General features: G+C 39.9%; 1 protein-coding gene across 3 annotated transcripts in view; it reads right to left on the bottom strand.

Annotated features, from left to right (window-relative positions):
• The window catches only part of MPP7 (MAGUK p55 scaffold protein 7), a 229872-nt gene that overhangs the window by 41488 nt on the left and 168882 nt on the right, over positions 1 to 19502 (bottom strand). The window contains exons 12-14 of one of the 3 annotated variants that reach the window (XM_045585883.1): positions 18262 to 18282; positions 18144 to 18155; positions 17135 to 17176 (exon numbers count right to left, since the gene is read on the bottom strand). The exons of the other annotated variants lie outside the window; for them this stretch is intronic. Of the exons in view, the coding sequence (XP_045441839.1) occupies positions 17135 to 17176; positions 18144 to 18155; positions 18262 to 18282 (75 nt within the window). The remainder of the gene's footprint in view (positions 1 to 17134; positions 17177 to 18143; positions 18156 to 18261; positions 18283 to 19502) is intronic. 3 annotated transcript variants of the gene reach the window in all.

The raw sequence follows: 19502 nt of genomic DNA, 5'->3' as shown, positions 1-19502 counted from the left end.
CAGTCCATTTTCAACTGATCAGCCAGAGTGACCCTAAATATGTCTCCTCATGTCATAGCTCTGTCCAAAATCCTTCCATGATATCTCATCTCACACAGAAGAAGGGCAAAGAATCCCCATTTGCTTCCCTCACCTTCCACAACCATTTTGCTCCTTCATCAGCCTATCCATTCCTCCCTGTTCACACTGCCCTGGCCACAATGGTCCTCAGACACAAAGGGCCTGTCTCAGCCTTTGCCCTCCTTGGCACACTCATTCCCCACGGGACTCCCTTTGGGTTTTTGCACAAACATGATCTTCTGAGGGAGGTCTTCCTTAACCCCACACTGAAATTTGAAACCCCATTTCTGCATCTCCCCATCACTCAATTTCTGCTCTACTTTTCTTCATAGAACTTATTACCACATAAACAAATTAAATACCCCTATTTTTCATTTTCTACCCCTTTCATTAAACTACCCCTAATGTGGAAGCTCTATGAAAGGGTGTTTGTTTTGATCTCTCTTGAAATCCAGTGCCTAAAACAGTCTAGAACATACAAAGAGATCAATAAATATTAGGGGGGAAATCTAGTTATAGCATTGTAAGAAACTTATATTCTATATATGCCAGAAAAAAACTGAACCAAAGCTAAAGTGGTTTTCTCTTAAGGAAGAGTATAGGACTTCCATGATACCTCATCTCACACAGAAGAAGGGCCAAGAATCCCCTGTTTGGGTTTCAAGGATTGCAAGTAATATGATTTGACACTTTAAGCAATGTATTAAGTCACATGAAACTGATACATTCTATTATTTCTTGACATATAAAATAGCAATTTCATAAGCTTCAAAATAATGCATATATTATTTTAATAGAAATATAAATTTTAAAAATATTTTCAAAAAATCTAGAGTGGAGAATCAAAAAGAAAATTTAGGAGATAGGAAGGAAATAAGTCAGAAATTTGGCTATAGACATGAAAATATCTCTCTGCTGAGAAACTTGCATAGAAAAAGCTAAAATAAACCAAGAGACCAGAAGAGAATGTATGCAACAGAGAGAATTAATACTCATGACAGAGAAAGAACTCATCAAATTAACAGGAGACTGATAAAGGACCTGAGAGACAACATAGGCAAAGAAGTTATTATTCAAGAATAATAAACACTAATAAAAATTCACAACAGTGCACTAAGTCCAAGTATATTTTAACATGTTTACCAAATAATAATTTTACCGTACAAGATCTGCTATTTATATTAGCATGTTGTTTATGAGACCTCTTAAAAATGCATAAAATATGTAAGTATTTTGAAAATTGGCTTTTGGGGAAAAACAATGCCACAAAACAATGAATTGGTTTAAGGTAGGGGTGTCGAACTCAATCAGAGAAGGGGCCAAAATCTAAAATCCAGCCTAAATCGCGGGCCGAATGGTTTACTGAACAGTCATAAACTGTCATTGTGATGGAAACGCAGCGGAGTGCAGTGATGACAGCGCGGTGCGGGCCACATTGCAAGGCCTGGCGGGACGGATTTGGCCCGCGGGCCTTGTGTTTGACACATGTGGTTTAAGGTATTAATAACAAAGTAATAATGTAATATAATGGTATAAAAACAACACAGTAATTTTCCTCTTTCCCAGGAGAATATGTTCCAAGACTCCCAGGAGATGCTTGAAATCTCATATAATACCAAACCATGAGTATATATTATGTTTTTTCTTACACGTACATACCTATGATACAGTTTAACTTATAAATTAGGCACAGAAGGGAGAATATCAGAGGAATGGCGACATGTGAAGACCCCCTGGTCTCTCCCCTAGAAGTTAAACAATTTGAACAGCTATAATTCAACAAATTATTCCCTGAACACTTCAGAAAGATCTGTGCACTGAAACATCCAAATGTTATGCTGAAATAATCCCAGGGATGGGTAGGAATAGAGAGGTGAAGCCACTGAGGTCTGCTAGTCCCCATTACTGCAAGAACAAAGGCACCAGTCCAGCCCAGCCCCTCTCATCCTGCCCCTACTCATCACAGCTGCACGGCTGGCAGCCTCTGGTTGCAGTTTACATTGCTGGGACTTCACGGATTTGGAGCCACAATGCCCACCATATTCCCTGCCAGGTTGGTGCCCTGAGACCAAGGAGGTCTGGTCACAGAGGGGATGCCTCCCTTCACCTGCCCCAGGGAACAAGGACATCTTCATTGTCCACAGTGACCTAAAAAGCCAGAAAAGTGTAAGAGAAATTAAAACATTTGTGCTTCTGTGCCACCTACTGGAACACAAAAGAAAGACTTAATCAACTTACTACAGAAGCCTAGACAGAGAAGGAGTCCATCGAATAGCATGAATAACCAAGGTAATGAGGCAGCTCAGAAAGAAAATGAAAAATATCCGGAAATGGAAATATGTGATTCATATGACAGAGAATTAAAGTTCTCAGTTCTGAAAAAAACTCAATGAAATAAAGAAAACACAGGCAGGCAGTTTAATGGTCAGAAATAAAAATAACTAACAAGAACTTTACCAAAAAGATTGAAACTTAAAAAAAGAAACAAACAAAAAAAACACAACTCTGTGAGACCTATCTGACTCTATCAAAAAGAGAAATCTTATATAATAAAACCCTAATATGCAAATTGACTGAATGGCAGAATGATCAGTCGCTATTATGTGCACTGACCAACAGGGGACAGACACTCAATGCAGGAGCTGCCCCCTGGTGGTCAGCGCACTTCCACAGGAAGAGTGCCACTGAGCCAGAAACCAGGCTCACAGCTGGTGAGTGCAGTGGCGGTGGTAGGAACCTCTTGTGCCTCCACAGCAGCACTGAGGAACAGCAAGCCAAGTGGTAAGGAGTAGCAAGCAGGCAGGCAGTAAGGAGCAAGAGGACCCAGACTGCGAGAGGGATCCCAGATTGTGAGAGGGATGTCCACCTGCCAGCTTAGGCCCCCGGGGTGGGGCCTAAGCTTAAAGGTGGACATCCCCTAAGGGGTTCCAGACTGTAATAGGGTGCAGGCTGAGCTGAGGGACCTCCCCTACCCAGTGCAAGCATTTCATGCACCAGGCCTCTAGTATAAGAATAATAGGTATACCTGAAGGAGATGGATACAGACAGCTGACTCAAAGAGCTGTGAACTTCTTCCAAGACCTATGAAAAAAGCTAAATCCTTGAACCTAAGAAGCAAACAGAACACCTAATTATCTCAACCTGAAAAGGCCTTCTCCCAAGACATATTAGAAATTAATGAGAAAGAAAGAATTCTCAAAGCAGCTAGGGAAAGGAAGACAGTAACCTATAAAGGAAATCCCATTAGATTATTATTAGACTTCTCAGCAGAAACCTTACAAGTTAGAAGGGAGTTGGATAAAATAATCAATTACTGAAATTACCAGCCAAAAATAATATATCCAGCAAAGTTACCCTTTATGTATGAAAAAATAGATTTTTTTCAAGTATACAGAAGCTGAGAGAATTTACCACCAGAAGACCTCCATTATAGTAAATACTCAAGGGGGTTATTTTACCTGAAACAAAGAACAACAGGATACAAAACTATAAGTAAGATTACTATCAGAGAAACAGAAGCAGGATATTACAACCATTTTTCAGAATAAGGTACTATATACACTTAAATATCACATAAGGGTTAAAGGAGGTAAAGCGTTTAAAACAGTGGTTCTCAACCTTTCTAATGCCGTGACCCTTTAATACAGTTCCTTATGTTGTGGTGACCCCCAACCATAAATTACTTTTGTTGCTACTTCATAACTGTAATTTTGCTACTGTTAATGAATCGTAATGTAAATATTTGTGTTTTCTGATGGTCTTAGGCGACCCTGTTAGTGATTCTCATTAAAAAGCTTCTGCACAATAACAAAAATAAACACCATCAAAATGCAAAAGGAACTCACAGTATGGTTCTTGAAATATACAAAGAACTCATACAACTCAGCAAGAGGACAAACAATCCAATTTAAAAAATGGGAAAAAGACCTAAATAAACACTTTTCCAAAAAGGACATTCAAACATATGAAAAAATGCTCAGCATTGCTAATTGTCAGAGAGATGCAATTTAAAACAATGAGGTATCACCTCACACCTCAGAATGGCTACCATAAAAAAAATCAACAAATGGCAAGTGCTAGTGAGAATGTGGAGAAAAGGGAACCCTAATACACTGCTCTGGGAATGCAGACTGGTGCGCCATTATGAAAAAGAGTATGGAGGATCCTCAAAAAATTAAAAATGGAATTGCCATTAGACCCAGTGATCCAACTTTTAGGAACATATCCTAAGAAACTCAAAACAAAAATCAGAAAGAATATATGCACCCATATGTTCATAGCACCATTATTTACAATAGCTACGATGTAAAAACAGCCTAAGTGCTCATCAGCAGATGAGTGGTAAAATGCTATGGTCCTTTTACACCATGGGACATTACACAGCTGTAATAAAGAAGGATCTCTTACCCTTTGAGACAGCATGGAGGGACCTAGAGAGTATTATGCTAAACAAAATAAACCAGGCAGAGAAAGACAAATATCATATGATCTTAATTATATGTGGAATCTAAGGAACAAAATAAACTAATGGAAAAACAGGACTATAGACATGGAAGCATGAAACAGACTGACAGATCTCAGAGTGAAGGCAGGAAGGAGGGCTAGAAGATATTAATACAAGTACAATGCATTTATACATTGCACATGGACACCGACAATATACAGGTGAAAGCATGGGGTGGGATGGGAGATGGGTGGAAGGAGGTGAAAGGGGGGCATTGTAATACTCTCAACAATAAAATAAATTTTTTAAAAATCTCCCAAAAAGTAAAGTCCAGAACCAGATGGATCATTAGTAAAATCTACCAAACAGTCAAAGTTTTATTTTAATACCATCCTTCTTAAAGTCTTCCAAAAACTGAAGAGACAATATTTATTTATTTTTTAAATGCACAAGCTTTAATATTATTATTAATTTAAATTCTTTATTGCTGCTCCTACTCCCTAGCACATGCCCTAACCCCCTACTGTCTGTGCCCATTGGTTATGCTCATATAGAAGAGACAATATTTATTAACACATTTTATGAGGCCAACATAACTCTGATATCAACACCTGGCAAGGTTAACACAAAAAAATAAAACTATAGACCAATATCTCTAATGGATGCAGATACAAAAATCCTAAACAAAATATGAGCAAGTAAAATACAACAATACATTAATAAAATAATATATCATGATCAAGTGTGGTTCCTTGCAGGATCAAGGATGGTTCAACATATGCAAATAAATCAATATAATGCACCACATTAACAAAACAAAAGATTAAAATAATGTGATATTTTCAGTAGATGCAAAAAAAGCATTTGATAGAACAGAGCATCCATTTTAAAATACTCATAAATGGAGAGAAAAAAAAAGCACCTCAAGAAATAAAGTCTATATATGACTAACCCTCAATGGTGAAAACAGAAAGTTTTTTTTTTAAATTCTAACATCAGGAACAAGACAAGGATGTCCACTTTCACCCTTCTTATTCAACACTAGAGGCCCGGTGCACGAAGTTCGTGCACAAGGTTGGGTGTCCCTCTGCCCAGCCTGCATCCTCTCCAATATGGGACCCCGCAAGGGATGTCTGACAGTCTCACAATTCAGGACTACTGGCTCCCAACTACTTGCTTGCCTGCCTGCCTGATTGCCCCTAACTGCTTCTGCCTTCCAGCCTGATCAGCCTCTAAACATTCCTCTGCCAGCCTGATCGAGAGGTAGCTGCTCCCCTGTCAGCCCAATTGCCCTTAACTGCTCTCCCCTGCAGGTCTGTGTCCCCCCAACTGTCCTCCCCTGCAGACCTGGTGACCCCCAACTGCCCTCCCCTGCAGCCTGATCACCCCCAACTGTCTTCCCCTGTAGGCCTGATTGCCCACAACTACCCTTCCTTGCAGGCCTGGTCCCTCCCAAATGCCCTCCCTCCCCTGCTGGCCTGATTGCTCACAACTGCCCTCTCCTGCAGGCCTGGTCCCCCTCAACTGCCCTCCTCTGATGGTCATCTCGTATCAGCCATCTTGTGTCCACATAGGGACAGCGAACTTGTGTGTTGGAGTGATGGTCAATTTGCATATTACCTCTTTATTATATAAGATAGTACTCAAAGTCCTAGGCAGAGCAATTAGACAAGAGAAAGAAATAAAATTGGAAATGATGAAGTAGAATTGTCACTTTTTCCACATGACATGGTTATTTAAAAAAAAAAAAATTAGTGAGGGCAGAAGAAGGAAGAGAGAGACAAAGAAAAACATAGATGTGAGAGATATACATTGATCAGTTGCTTCCTGTGTGCGCTGAGACTGGGAATCAAACTCACAACCTAAGTATGTGCCCTGACTGAGAATCAAATCCATGACCTTCCAGTGCATGATACGACACTCTGGCCAACTGAGTCACACCAGCCAAGGCTGACATGATTCTTTTTTTTTTTTTTTAATATATTTTATTGATTTTTTTACAGAGCAGAAAAGAGAGGGATAGAGAGTTAGAAGCATCGATGAGAGGGAAACATTGATCAGCTGCCTCCTGCATACCTCCTACTGGGGATGTGTCCACAACCAAGGTACATGCCCTTGACTGGAATCAAACCTGGGAACTTTTAGTCCACATGCCGACACTCTATCCACTGAACCAAACTGCTTTCAACTGACATGATTCTTTATACAGAAAATCCTAAAGACTGGACCAAAAAAAACTATTAGAAAAAAAAATACAGTAAAGTTGCTGGATATAAAATAAATGTACAAAATTCCATTGCATTTCTATATATAATAGTAACAGTGAAATGTCAGAAAAGGAAATGAAAAACAACAACAAAAAAATATAACAAATGAAAGCATTACTTTTGTATTTGCAACCAATGAATAAAATACCTTGAAATAAACTTAAAGCATTAACTGAAAACTACAAAGCACTAAAAGAGATTGAAAAAGACATAAAGAAATGGATATTTCGTGTTTATTGATTAGAAGAATCAGCATAGTTAAAATGGCTATATTGCCAAAATAATAAAGAGATTTAATGCAATCCCCACAAAAATTCCAATGCATTTTAAAAATAAGTAAAAAAATCACCAGATTTGTATAGAACCCCAAAAGACCCCGAATAGCAAAAGCAATCCTGAGAGAAAAGAAAAAAGCTGGAAATATCACATTCCCTATCTTCAAATTATCCTACGAAGTGACAATAATCAAAACAGCATGGTATTGGCAGAAAAACAGACTCACAGACCAATGGAACAGAGTGAGAGCCTACAAATAAAGCCAATAAATTTTTCCAAAGAAGCCAAAAACATACCATGGAGACTACAGTCCCAGAGAAATTTTATAAATTTGACCTCAAAGGCAAGGGAAATGAAAAACAAAAATAAACAAGTGGGACTCTATCAAACTAAAAAGCTTATGCACAGCAAAAGAAACTACCAATAAAACAAAAAGGCAACCAACCAAATGGGAGAAGATATTTACAAACAACAGTTCCAACAAGGGTTTAATATTCAAAATATATAAAGAACTCATTCAACAACAACAACAAAACACAATCAATTTAAAAATGTGCAGACTCTACTCTCAAGACAACCAAATCGCCAAAATACATAAGAAAAGATGTTCAACTTCACTAGCTATTAGGGAATGCAAATCAAAACTACAATAAGATACCACCTCACGCCTGTTGGAATGGCTTTTATCAACAAGACAAGTAAAGAGTGTTGGGGAAGTTGTGAAGAGAAAGGAACCCTCATTCACTGCAGGTGGGAACCATATGATTTCACTTATATGTGGGATATAAAACTGAAAACAACCAATGAAAAAATAAAACAAACAAAAACTCAGACACAGGCAACAGTATGGTGGTTAGCAGAAGGAAAGGGGAAGGGCAGGTAATGAAGGAGAGAGGGAGTCAAGTCCATGGTGGTGATAGAAGGACATTTAATTTTGGGTGGTGGATACACAATGCAATACACAGATGGTATGCCATAGAATTGTACACTTGAAACCTATATAACCTTATTAAGCCATGTCAGCCCAATAAATTTAATAAAAATAAAAAATAAATTCTTCACAGTAAGAGATTAATAGTAATCAATAATGAAATAAAACCATAATATACTGGATTAAAGTTTTGTAAATATGGCCCCTCATTTCAAGGGATCCCTTGCTGGCATCTTTGCAGAGGGTCAATGCTTTCTGGTGCAACATGTCGCCATCAATCAAACACATTTCTGTTCATGTTTCTATCCACAAATTTAATGCCATTTCCACCGTAACTAAGAGCTCATCATGCACTATTGCTCGTAACTTTGGTCAAGTTTGATGGGTAACAGCAAAACTAGCACAAATTTCTTTTTTTGCAATCCCCTAATAGATTTGTTCTTACCATAGATCTCAGCAACCTCAGCATACAATATTTTTTCCTTATTAAGTTGAGCATGTTCACCTCTCCTTAAATGAAGCACTTTATAGTTTCTCTTTGGCATATTCCAATTGCCAGCTCGACTACTCTTGCCCTTCAGGGCCATTACTACCCTGTTTCCCCCAAAATAAAACATTTTCCAAAAATAAGACCTACTTACAGGTTTCCTTCTGAGTGAAATATAAGGCACCCCCCCGAAAATAAGCCCCCCCCTCAGGCTCTGTCTCAGAATGAAAATTAATTTACCATAAACTGGTTGCTAGAGCTGCCCCGACTGGCGTCTAGCAACCAGTGACATTACGTGGAGTCCTGACATCACACAACAGTGCGGAGTGGAGGTCGGAGTGAGCAGTGAGCACAGGGAGGGAGAGAGGAGGAGACTTTCGCAGATGCAGGTAGAACAACAGGAGGATTAGAGCTGACAGGATGAGGTGAAGGTGGTGAGTGCTGGTCTGTCTCTGGTGACACTACTTGATGCTCGCCGCCACCCTCATGATGACTGAAGGTTCTCAGTCAGTGGCAGACCCTGCTCCAACCCAGATCCAGGCCCCAGCAAGCCCAGTGACAGTCCCCAGGCAGGCCCCAGGGGGTAAATGTCTGATAAAGGAGTAGGGGGGATGTCTGGTGAAGGTGTTCAGTGGCACAGGGGTGGGGGGAGGGGGATCACTTAAAATGACACAAGAGGATGAGAGGGGGCAATCAAAATGACACAGGAGGATCAAAAGGGGTTACTAAAACGGTAATCCCCCCTCTGATTCTCCTGTGCCATTTTGATTCCCCCCTCTATCATTTTAAGTGATCTCCCTCCCCCCACCTTGATACCCCAATTCCTTTTTTTTACCCCTAGAAATGAGCGCAAAAAGAAAAAGCTACTCCATGGAGTACAAGAAAGGAATTGTGGAAGACTCTTGGGGCCAAAATCTTACTGCTTCCTGCGAAGAGAAAATGTTGAGTATCTGATTGGTACAAAAATGGCGAGCAGAGTATGGTAACCTCATTGAACAAGTGGAAAAGGGAAATGCTAAAAAGCGCAAGTGTGGATCAGGTCGGCAACCATTATTTTCCGAGCTGGAAGACCTGATCTGTGAATGGGTTGTTGACAAGAGAGCAAAGGCTTTGGTTGTGAATAGGGCTCAGATTCAAGAATTTGCCCTTGCATTGGCACCACAGTTTGACATAGCCCCCGAAGGCTTCAAAGCATCACAACACTGGCTGGATAATTTCCTTCAGTGAAGTGAACTGTCTTTAAGAAGATCTACCAGTACAACATTGTTTAGGTTGGAAGATCCTCACGTTATTAAGCAAGCACTTGCATTCAAGTCCTTTATTGATGATGCAGACTTCTCTAAATACAATCTTTCCAACATGATTGCTATGGATGAAACTGCAGTGTTTATGGGCCAATCATCTCAAACAACAATTGAACAGTGGGGTGCCTCCTTAGTGTACATTCCCTCCACTGCTTACGAAAGTGCACGTGTTTCCTGTATTTTGGCAATTCATCTGGATGGCACTAAAATCCCACCTTTAATCATTTCTAAGGGCAAGAAGGAAAAGATTGAACATGTTTTGGGCGTTTTTATTCTTGAAACTGAAACAGCCTGGGCCACACAAGCATTTATAAGGAAGTGGGTAGATTTAATGCTGCCGTTTGTTATGCAAGGAAGCCAAAGAGGTCTGCTAGTCTGGGATGCAGCCAGCACTCACCGCACTAAAGACATGAAGACATTTCTTCATGAAAAAAAAAAAAAAATAGATCAGATAATGATTCCCGCAGGAATGATGGCCTATCTCCAGACTCTTGATATTGCAATAAACAAGACAAAGACAATTTGTGCATGGAAGTTAATGACTACATTGAAAATAGAATGGAGAGAAATCATGGAAACTTTGTGGAACCTAAACTGCAAGAAGTTGTGACTTGGGTGAAGAATTCACGGGAGAAAATCACTGACAGTTGCATTGCAAATGCACTGCGAGCAGGCTACCTTGACAAGAAGTACTCATTTAAAGACAGTGCTATTGGTAAACATGAGAGATTTGGTCCCCTAATTCTGAAAGAAATGGAGTCACAAGAAATTCACCAGGAAATTCAGGAATTGGATTATTATGATGATGTTCCAGAAGATGATGACATGATTGTCACTGAATAAATGAGTAAATTCTTGATACTGTAGGATTCACAGTTTGTCTGGTTTGTGTTGACAACTACCGTACTACCGTACCGTATACAGGTAATAAATTTCCTTTATTTTCATTTAACAATAAATGTGTACTGTATTCTTCTTCATGGAAAAATAAGACATCCCCTGAAAATAAGACCTAGTGCATCTTTGGGAGCAAAATTAATATAAGACACTGTCTGATTTTCGGGTAAACAGGGTAATTAAAGTAAGTTACTTGAAAACAAGCACTGCAACACTGCAACAGTCGGTCTGACAGATAAAATGGCTACTAAGTGACTAATGAGGAGGTAGCATATACAGCCTGGAGACAGCGGACAAAGGGATGATTCACATCCCAGGTGGGATAGAATAGGATGGTGCAAGTTTCACTACTCTACTCAGAAAGATAAGAAATTTAAGACTTATGAATTGTTCATTTTAATATTTCCAATATTTAATATTGGAATTTCTCAGTTAATATTTTCAGACTGTAGTTAATAGGAGGTAACTGAAACTATAGAAAGGAAACCATGAATAAGATGGGAGGAACTACTGTAATATAGTTTTTGTAGTTGTTGTTTAAACATATTTTTATTGATTTCAGAGAGGTAGGAATAGGAAGAGAGAGAGAGAGAAATATCAATGATGAGATATTTGTGTGTTTGTCACTCCACAGCCGATGCTCTATCTACTGAGCAAAACTAGCTAGGGCTATAATATACTTTTAATAATAATATATATTAAAATAACCAGAGCCCTAACCGGTTTGGCTCATGGGCCTGCAAACTCAAGGGTCCTAGGTTCGATTCCGGTCAAAGGCATGTACCTTGGTTGCGGGCACATCCTCAGAAGCGGGTGTGCAGGAGGCAGCTGATTGATGTTTCTCTCTCATCAATGTTTCTAACTCTCCCTCTCTCTCTTCCTCTCTGTAAAAAATCAATAAAATATATTTTAAAAAATAAAAAATAAAATAACCAGAGAATACAATCAAACTTGTTTATTCTGCAAAAGAAATAATTTCAAATTTTCCAGTGGTCATTAGTTGAAGCATTTCCTCAAAAGAAGATACTTTTATCAGAAAAACTTATTAGTTTATGCATCCTATCCTTTATAATAAAAGGGTAATATGGAAATAGACCAAATGGCAAAGCAGAACAACTAATCAAAGCATAATATGCTAATGATATGCTAAAGCTGCTCAACAGCTCGCTATGACATGCACTGACCACAAGGGGGCAGACAGAATACTGATGAACCAGCCGCTATGATGTGCACTGACCACCAGAGGGTAGTTGCTCCAACCAGTAGGTTAGCTTGCTGCTGGGACCCAGTTGATCAGGACTGAGTGAAATGGGCCTGACATACCCTGGAGCCATCCTGCAGTGCCTCCCTGGCTGGTAGACCCTGATTGACCCTGATCAGTACTGGGCAAGACAGGGCTGGATATACCCTGGAACCCTCCGGTGGTCCCTCCCTGGCCTAATCATGCACTGATGGGGTCCCTCAGCCTGCTCTGTGCCCTCTCGCAATCCAGTACCCCTTGGGGGATGTTGGAGAGCCGGTTTCAGCCTGATCCTGCAGGCCACTCCCTTCGGGAGGGCACCCGATGCAGAGCTCATGGCTGGCCAGTGCTCAGGACTGATGGGGTACGAGTCCGCAGCAGGCAGAGTGGGGCTGAGATGAGCGGGAGTGGCAGGAAGGAGCTGCAGGCAGCGTTGGACTGCAGGTTTCAGTCCAATCCCTGCAGGCCACCCAGAGGGACCCCACCTGTGCATGAATTCACACACCAAGCCTCTAGTTAACACGTATTCTTTAGAACAAAACACACAAAATCTTTTCATTGTAGGCTTCTCTTCCCAGGCACCTTCCTGTATTATATTCCCTGCCTTTGCAGCAGCTAAACCAACTTCTAGGGGCATGATGTGTCAGAACAAGCATTTAGACCAGAAAGGAGTGAGGCCATCATGCACATATATTAAACACACTGGCCATGTTTTGCCTTGGCCACAGTAAGGCAGGGGAAGGATAACTATTATTTTTAAAACTAGGAGTTGAATGGAGTGGATAGCTATACAATATAATTAGGGCTTGCTAATTCAAAACCATATTCAAACTAGATAGGCAGAAAAATCTTGTATTCTGTCAATACTAATACTTCTTTTTTTAGCTGTGTACTCTTTCAATTAAATGGTATATGCCTATCCATTGGAATAACTATGGCCCAAATCTATCTAATGAGTGTCACATAAAATGCCATAATTCACAGGGAGATGTGATCATTCAGCCTAAGACAGCGAGGGACTCACTCCATCAGAGGTGACGTCTGGACTCTGGCTCTGTGGATTGGCTGGAATTACAGTGCAGCGGAGGATGAAGGCAGAAGCAGTAGCATGGAGAGAGATGACTGTGGAGAGCACAAGGCATATTTAAGTTTAGGTGATATGTACTTGACAGGGCTGAGAAGATGACAGCGTGGCACTTTTACGCTACTGCTTGCTGCCTTAGACTGAGATGATCACCTCTCCCTGTGAATTATGGCATTTTATGTGATACTCATCAGATAAAGCTTTATGCCATACTTATTCCAATAGACAGACATACACTGTTAATTGACAAGAATAGATAGTCCTTAAAGTGAGAAGACCAAATACTCCTCTTTCTATTTTGAGAGGTAGTAGCTTACAGTCATAGCTGCCCATTCACCTCTCCCAGGACCCAAGCCCTCAGGCGGTCTCCCACATGGACTATGAGATTGTTTTGGCCAAGGGACCAGATGTGACATGAGTAGGGGATTAAACAGCACTTCCTTACCAGGACTGTTATCTCTGTTGCACCTGGAAGGCCACTAGAATGGCTAGATTACTGGAGAGTAAACAATGACAGGAGATAGAAACAGATTCACCCAGCTGAGCAGCACTGCACGTATCCCACCCACCTCCCAGACCAACAGACTCCAGCCAAATTACCAAACTGCAAAGGTCCACCAAGCCAACAAACAAGCTAACCACAAAATTGGAAAAATAATAAATGCTTGCCATTTTAAGCTATTACAGTTTCTGAAGATGTTAGGGGAGGTGTTATTCAATATACAGAGTATTTGGCACACTGCAATGTTCTGCAATGATAAAGAATTAATGAAAGCTTAACTCTGATCATTGAATTCTCTTAGTAAACTATAGTCTTTCTAAGCTAAAAATTGCAATACCCTATATTTTTTGCATGGGTTTTTGTTTTGTAGAATGAAAAACTAGAGGGCAGCATACATATTTTTAAAATTTATTTTTATTGGATTCATAGAGAAAGGAGGAACATCAATGATGAGAGAGAATCATTGACCATCTGCTTCCTGCACGCCCCACACTGGGGATCGAGCACACAACCCAGGTATCGAACTGTGACCTCCTGGTTCATAGGTCCATGCTCAACCATCAGAGCATGTAAGCTGGGTGAGGGCAGATATTTTATTTATTTATTTATTTTTATTTTTATTTTTGAGGGCAAATATTTTGAAGGATAGAGTACAGTTATTATAGTTACACAGATGTGGATCTGAAACTATAATGCGCCATTTACTGTCTTTAGGTCCTTAGGTAAATCCTTTAAACTTTCTCAGTTTCCTTTTTAGAAAGTGGATAAAATACAACCAATCTCACGGTATCCTATATAATAAAGAGGTAATATTCAAATTGACCCTAACACCCTCACACAAGATGGCTGCCCCCATGTGGTCAAAGATGGCCGGCAGGGGAGGGTAGTTGTGGGCGATCAGGCTAGCAGAGGAGAGCAGTTAAGGGCAACCAAGCCAGCAGGGGAGGAGAGTTAGGGGTGACCAAGCCAGCAGGGAAGGGCAATTAGGGGCAATCAGGCCAGCAGGGGAGGGCAGTTAGGGGCAATCAGGCCAGCAGGGGAGGGCAGTTAGGGGTGACAGGCCACCAGGGGAGGATAGTTGGAGGCAACCGGGCTGGCAAGAGAGGGTATTTCGGGGCAATTGGGCTGGCAGGGGAGCAGTTAGGCATCAATAAGGCTGGCAGGGTAGTAATTATGGGGTAATCAGGCTGGCAAGCAGGTAAGTGGTGAGGAGCCAGCAGTTGGAAACTGGCAGTCTGACATCCCCCAAGGGGTCCCAGATTGGAGAGGGTGAGGCTGGGCTGAGGGACACCCCCTCTCCAGTGCACAAATTTTGTGCACCAGGCCTCACATTTCTTCAATAACCAAAAGATATTATCATATACAGCTGAGGGGGTTAGGGGCATTGACCCCTGCTCAATCAAAAATCCATGTGTAATTTTTGACTCCCTCCAAACTCAGTTGTTTCTCAGTATTCATAGTGGATTGATTCCAGGAACTCTCCCACACACTGATAGCAAATGTACATGATTGAGTCCTCATATAAAAGTAGAGGCCCAGTGCCTAAAATTTTACACAAGGGAGGGTCCCTAGGTCTGGCCAGTGATCAGGGTTGTTTGGGGCCTCCCTTCTCTGACTGCTGGGTGCCGGCCAGGGCCACCCTTCCCTTGCTGCTGGCCAGGGCCTTCCTTCATTCTGCACCACCCCCTTGTAGTGATCAAATTGAAAGTGATCAAATTCCTAGTCTCTTGGTTGAACTCCTGAAGGGACATATTGCATGTTAGCCTTTTATATATACAGGTTAGAGGCCCAGTGTATGAAATTTATGCACTGGAGAGGGGTGTCGCTCAGACCACTCTGGGACCCTTCTCCAATCTGGGAACCCTCTGGGGATGTCCGACTGCTGGTTTAGGCCCAATCTGTGTGGGATTGGGCCTAAACCGGCACTTGAGTATCCCTCTCACAATCCGGGACCACTGGCTCCCAACCACTCGCCTGCCTGCCTGCCTGATTGCCCCTAACCACTTCTGCCTGCCAGCCTGATCACCCCCTAACCACTCCCCTGCTAGTCTGATTGACACCTTACTGCTCCCCTGCCAGCCTGATTTGAAATATCCCAACTGCCCTCCTCTGCCGGCCTGGTTACCTCTAACTGCCCTCTCCTGCTGGCCTGATCATCCACAACTTCTCTCTCCTGTCAGCCATCTTGTGGTGGCCATTTTGTGACCACATGGGGGCAGCCATCTTGTGTGAGGGTGTGATGGTCAATTTGTATATTACCTCTTTATTATATAGGATGGCATAGAACAATGCATATACATCTGCCTATTTCCAACATTAAATGGAAAATACTGTTTTTGACCCATGGATGATTGAATCTGTGGGTGGGAAAGCTGGGGATACAGGGCTGATTATATACTTATTAAAAAATATCCATGTGTAAGTGGAACCCAGGTAGTTCAAATCCATGTTGTTCAAGTGCCAACTGTACATAAATGTTAAGTAAATGAGCTTAAAGCAATTCTCTCTAAATCTCTGTATGTGTTTTTAATATATTTTTATCAATTTCAGAGAGGAAGGGAGAGGGAGAGATAGGAACATCAATGATGAGAAAGAATCATTGATCAGCTGCCTCCTGCATGCCTTCTACTGGGGGTTGAGCCCACAACCCAGGCATGTGCTCTTGACCAGAATCGAACCCAGGACCCTTCAGTCCAAAGGCCAATGCTTTATTCACTGAGCAAAACCAGCTAGGGCTAAATCTGTGTTTCTATACTATTACCTCTTATGACTGAAAGCAGAGGACTAATGAGTGTGCAGATACATGGCAAGGGAGGGAAAGGTCTGAAGTGACTTGTAGACGAAGACAATTCAGATGCCTTTAACAACTGAAATATCTTGGCTTTTGTTTATAATATTCCTTAGCATCTCTATTTTTTTTTTAGAAGATTTAAAAAATGTATTTATCTTTATCATGAAAGTATTACAGATGTTACTTTTGCTTGTGTTTTTTTCCCCATTGACTCCCTCCACCCCTCGCCTGCCCCTCCAGACCTTCACTACTTTACCGCATGTGTCCATGGGCAATGCATATCTGCATATAAGTTTCCCAGTTAATTTCTCCCCAACTACCTCCTTACCCCCTCCTTGGCATCTCTAAACTGGACATTTTCCCTTCTAATATAGATGAGCAAGTTAATCATGAAGCTTAATATTTGGAATTGCTCATTCAATGGTTATTGGGGGTGGGAGCTGTTAAGGGAATAATATATCATTAGAACACATAGTCAAAAAGATATTTAAAAAGATACAAGTTGTTTAGAAACTTTGAATCATTCACAGCTAACCAGAATATTTAGAAAGGTCCAGATACTGTTAATGGAGTAAAATTACTTATCACAAATATATGCTTTTACATCCCTTCTCAAAAGAAATATATGTAATAGTTTACGAAACTAGAATGACTGGAAAGCTTCTTGAATATTAATCAAAGCACACTATGAGTCTATGAGTTCCATTGAGCCTGTTTAATAAGGTTCATGCTACCCCTCCTAATCATCAGGCCATGCTAACACAAATATGCTAATTTAGGATAAAATGATATAATAGTTTTGAAGAAAGCAACAGAAAGAAAGAAATCCTCTTCCATGCCCAATTGCTCACCTATATAGGTTCCGCTGTTGTTACCAGCATAGTCAGCATCTTCTGGATGGAGTGTAAAAGCATACAGAACAAAAGCCAAGAAATAAAGCAGAAGTTAGAAGCCCAGCCACAGATGCAAAAAAAAATAAATTACTTAAAACATTTATGTGAAGCACAGCAGAGAATAGCCCTCACAACGCCACTCTTAAACATAAAACATTTTGTTTTATATTTAAGTTTAAAGTAGCATTTCAAAACGTCATGCAACTCTTTTTCAACCTTCAGAGGTTCCTTGTTGCAGTTCCAAGAAGATTATAAAAGACTTGCCTGAGATGTTTATACTTTCACAGTTAAGGGAATGACAACACTTGACCCCCAAAGTAAATTTATTTTTGTAAATTAGGCTCTTTGCTAATATGTAAAACATAGCACTTAATTGGCTCATGGGATTAGACAACAAGGTTAAGATTAAGATACAACCTTTCTTTTGATAAGAAGAGATTCTGTGCTGGAAAGAAATAAAGGCATAATATTTCTATATTTATTTTGGTTTAAAATGGACAGATGAGAACATTTTAAAATAAACAATGTGCTATTATTTCTAGAAATTAAATACTGGTTTATTTATTAGAAGTCTTAAAAACTTCTAATCTTCACAACAATATATTTCTAGAACTAACAGCACAGCTTGTGCAGAAATCAAGTAGTTGAAAAGATTCTCCCCACATCCTTATGTTAAAAAAAGTCTTTCAATATATTTAAATGACACTGTTTTCTTCATACCCTTGAGACTATGCACAAAGAAGAAAACAATGTACTATACATGAAATAACTTTCTGTATTTTTGCTATGTGAAGAAAAAAAAAAGTAAATTCTTTTCTAAAACAAAGTCAAAGCATGAGTTTTGATACTGTAATGTCAAGCTGGAAGTTTGGATGTACGATATCTTCTATAAACTGCTTATCTTACTATATTTAATTTAACCCCACACATATGTGTACTAAATAAAATTACTAGACTATACATGTACCTTTAATTTCCTCTGAGAAGCACAAAGAAAAACAAGAAAGAAAATTATTAAATATGCAGAAAATACAAATAAAGTAGAAAGACACTACAACCAAGGAGGGGAAAAAAAGTCTACCTACCACACTCAACTGTTTCCTCATCTTAGAAGGGCCAAAGGAAAAAAAAACAATTGTACTGTAAATATTTAAAAATTATTAGTCACCAAATAAATAGAATTTATGAGAAACCACATTTTAGACTGCACTATAGTCTTGGTCTAAAAAAGAATGTATATACTTAAGCACTGAAAACAGAAAGCCTTTATATGGCTTATTAATACACCACTGGGGGGAAAATAAAAAAAGTTAGCATTTTTACAAACTAATACCCTCGATAAGGGCATCACATTTTAAAAAAATATATATTTTATTGATTTTTTACAGAGAGGTAGGGAGAGAGATAGAGAGCTAGAAATGTCGATGAGAGCGTAACATCGACCAGCTGCCTCTTGCACACACCCTACTGGGGATGTGCCTGCAACCAAGGTACATGCCCTTGACCGGAATCGAACCGGAACCTTTCAGTCCGCAGACCAATGCTCTACCACTGAGCCAAACTGATTTCGGCAGGGCATCATATTTTTTTAATAAAAGAGTTCTGTCTGTAATCTAATCTTTCTGTTCAACATTGAAGATAGTTCATGATAAAAATAGCAACAACAAAAAAAACATAAAAAAAACACCCAAACCCAAACATTTTAACCAATTTCCCCCTAAAATGTTTAAATATCTTGTAAACTGAATAATAGTCTAACAATTATCAACTTATTACACATGTAAAATGAGTCAGGCAAAACCTTTCATATTCATTCTGTCCATATAATTTGATGAAAGATATTTTTAAAAGTAATCCTAAACAACTCTTAAATTACTCATAGGACAGTAAGTAATTTAAGAGTCAAATTTGACTTAGGAAATTCACCTTGAGGTAAAGGTGGAAAAAGAGCCGGCAACTTAACAGAAGCAAAATCTAACCACAAGTCAAGGTGGAACATATTTTGCTTCATGACCTTACAGAGCGAATAGGTTTGATCATAACTGTTCTCTGCTCCCTTCTGTCTCCAAACTACAGATTGGCAGTTAGAGAAAACACTTAGGAGGAAGTGTATACCATGTCATTTTTACTTTCACATGCCTATGTGTCCTCAAACTGTACTGGTTCTATTTGAACACTATTAGCAAAGTGACAAGCAAACCATTATTATTCAGGTTCATATTATGAGGTGCCCACATTGTGAGTTCACTCATACTCATTTCTTAGTAGCTCTGAAAAGCAATGTGTATCTAAGCAAATTATTAGAAAACAAGCAATAAACAATATG

Source organism: Pipistrellus kuhlii, unplaced genomic scaffold (genome assembly GCF_014108245.1).
Source record: "Pipistrellus kuhlii isolate mPipKuh1 unplaced genomic scaffold, mPipKuh1.p scaffold_m20_p_1, whole genome shotgun sequence".
In the NCBI taxonomy this organism is placed as follows: Eukaryota; Metazoa; Chordata; class Mammalia; order Chiroptera; family Vespertilionidae; genus Pipistrellus; species Pipistrellus kuhlii.
The sequence above is the reverse complement of the archived record's forward strand: the minus strand, read 5'-3'. Positions and strand labels throughout refer to the sequence as shown.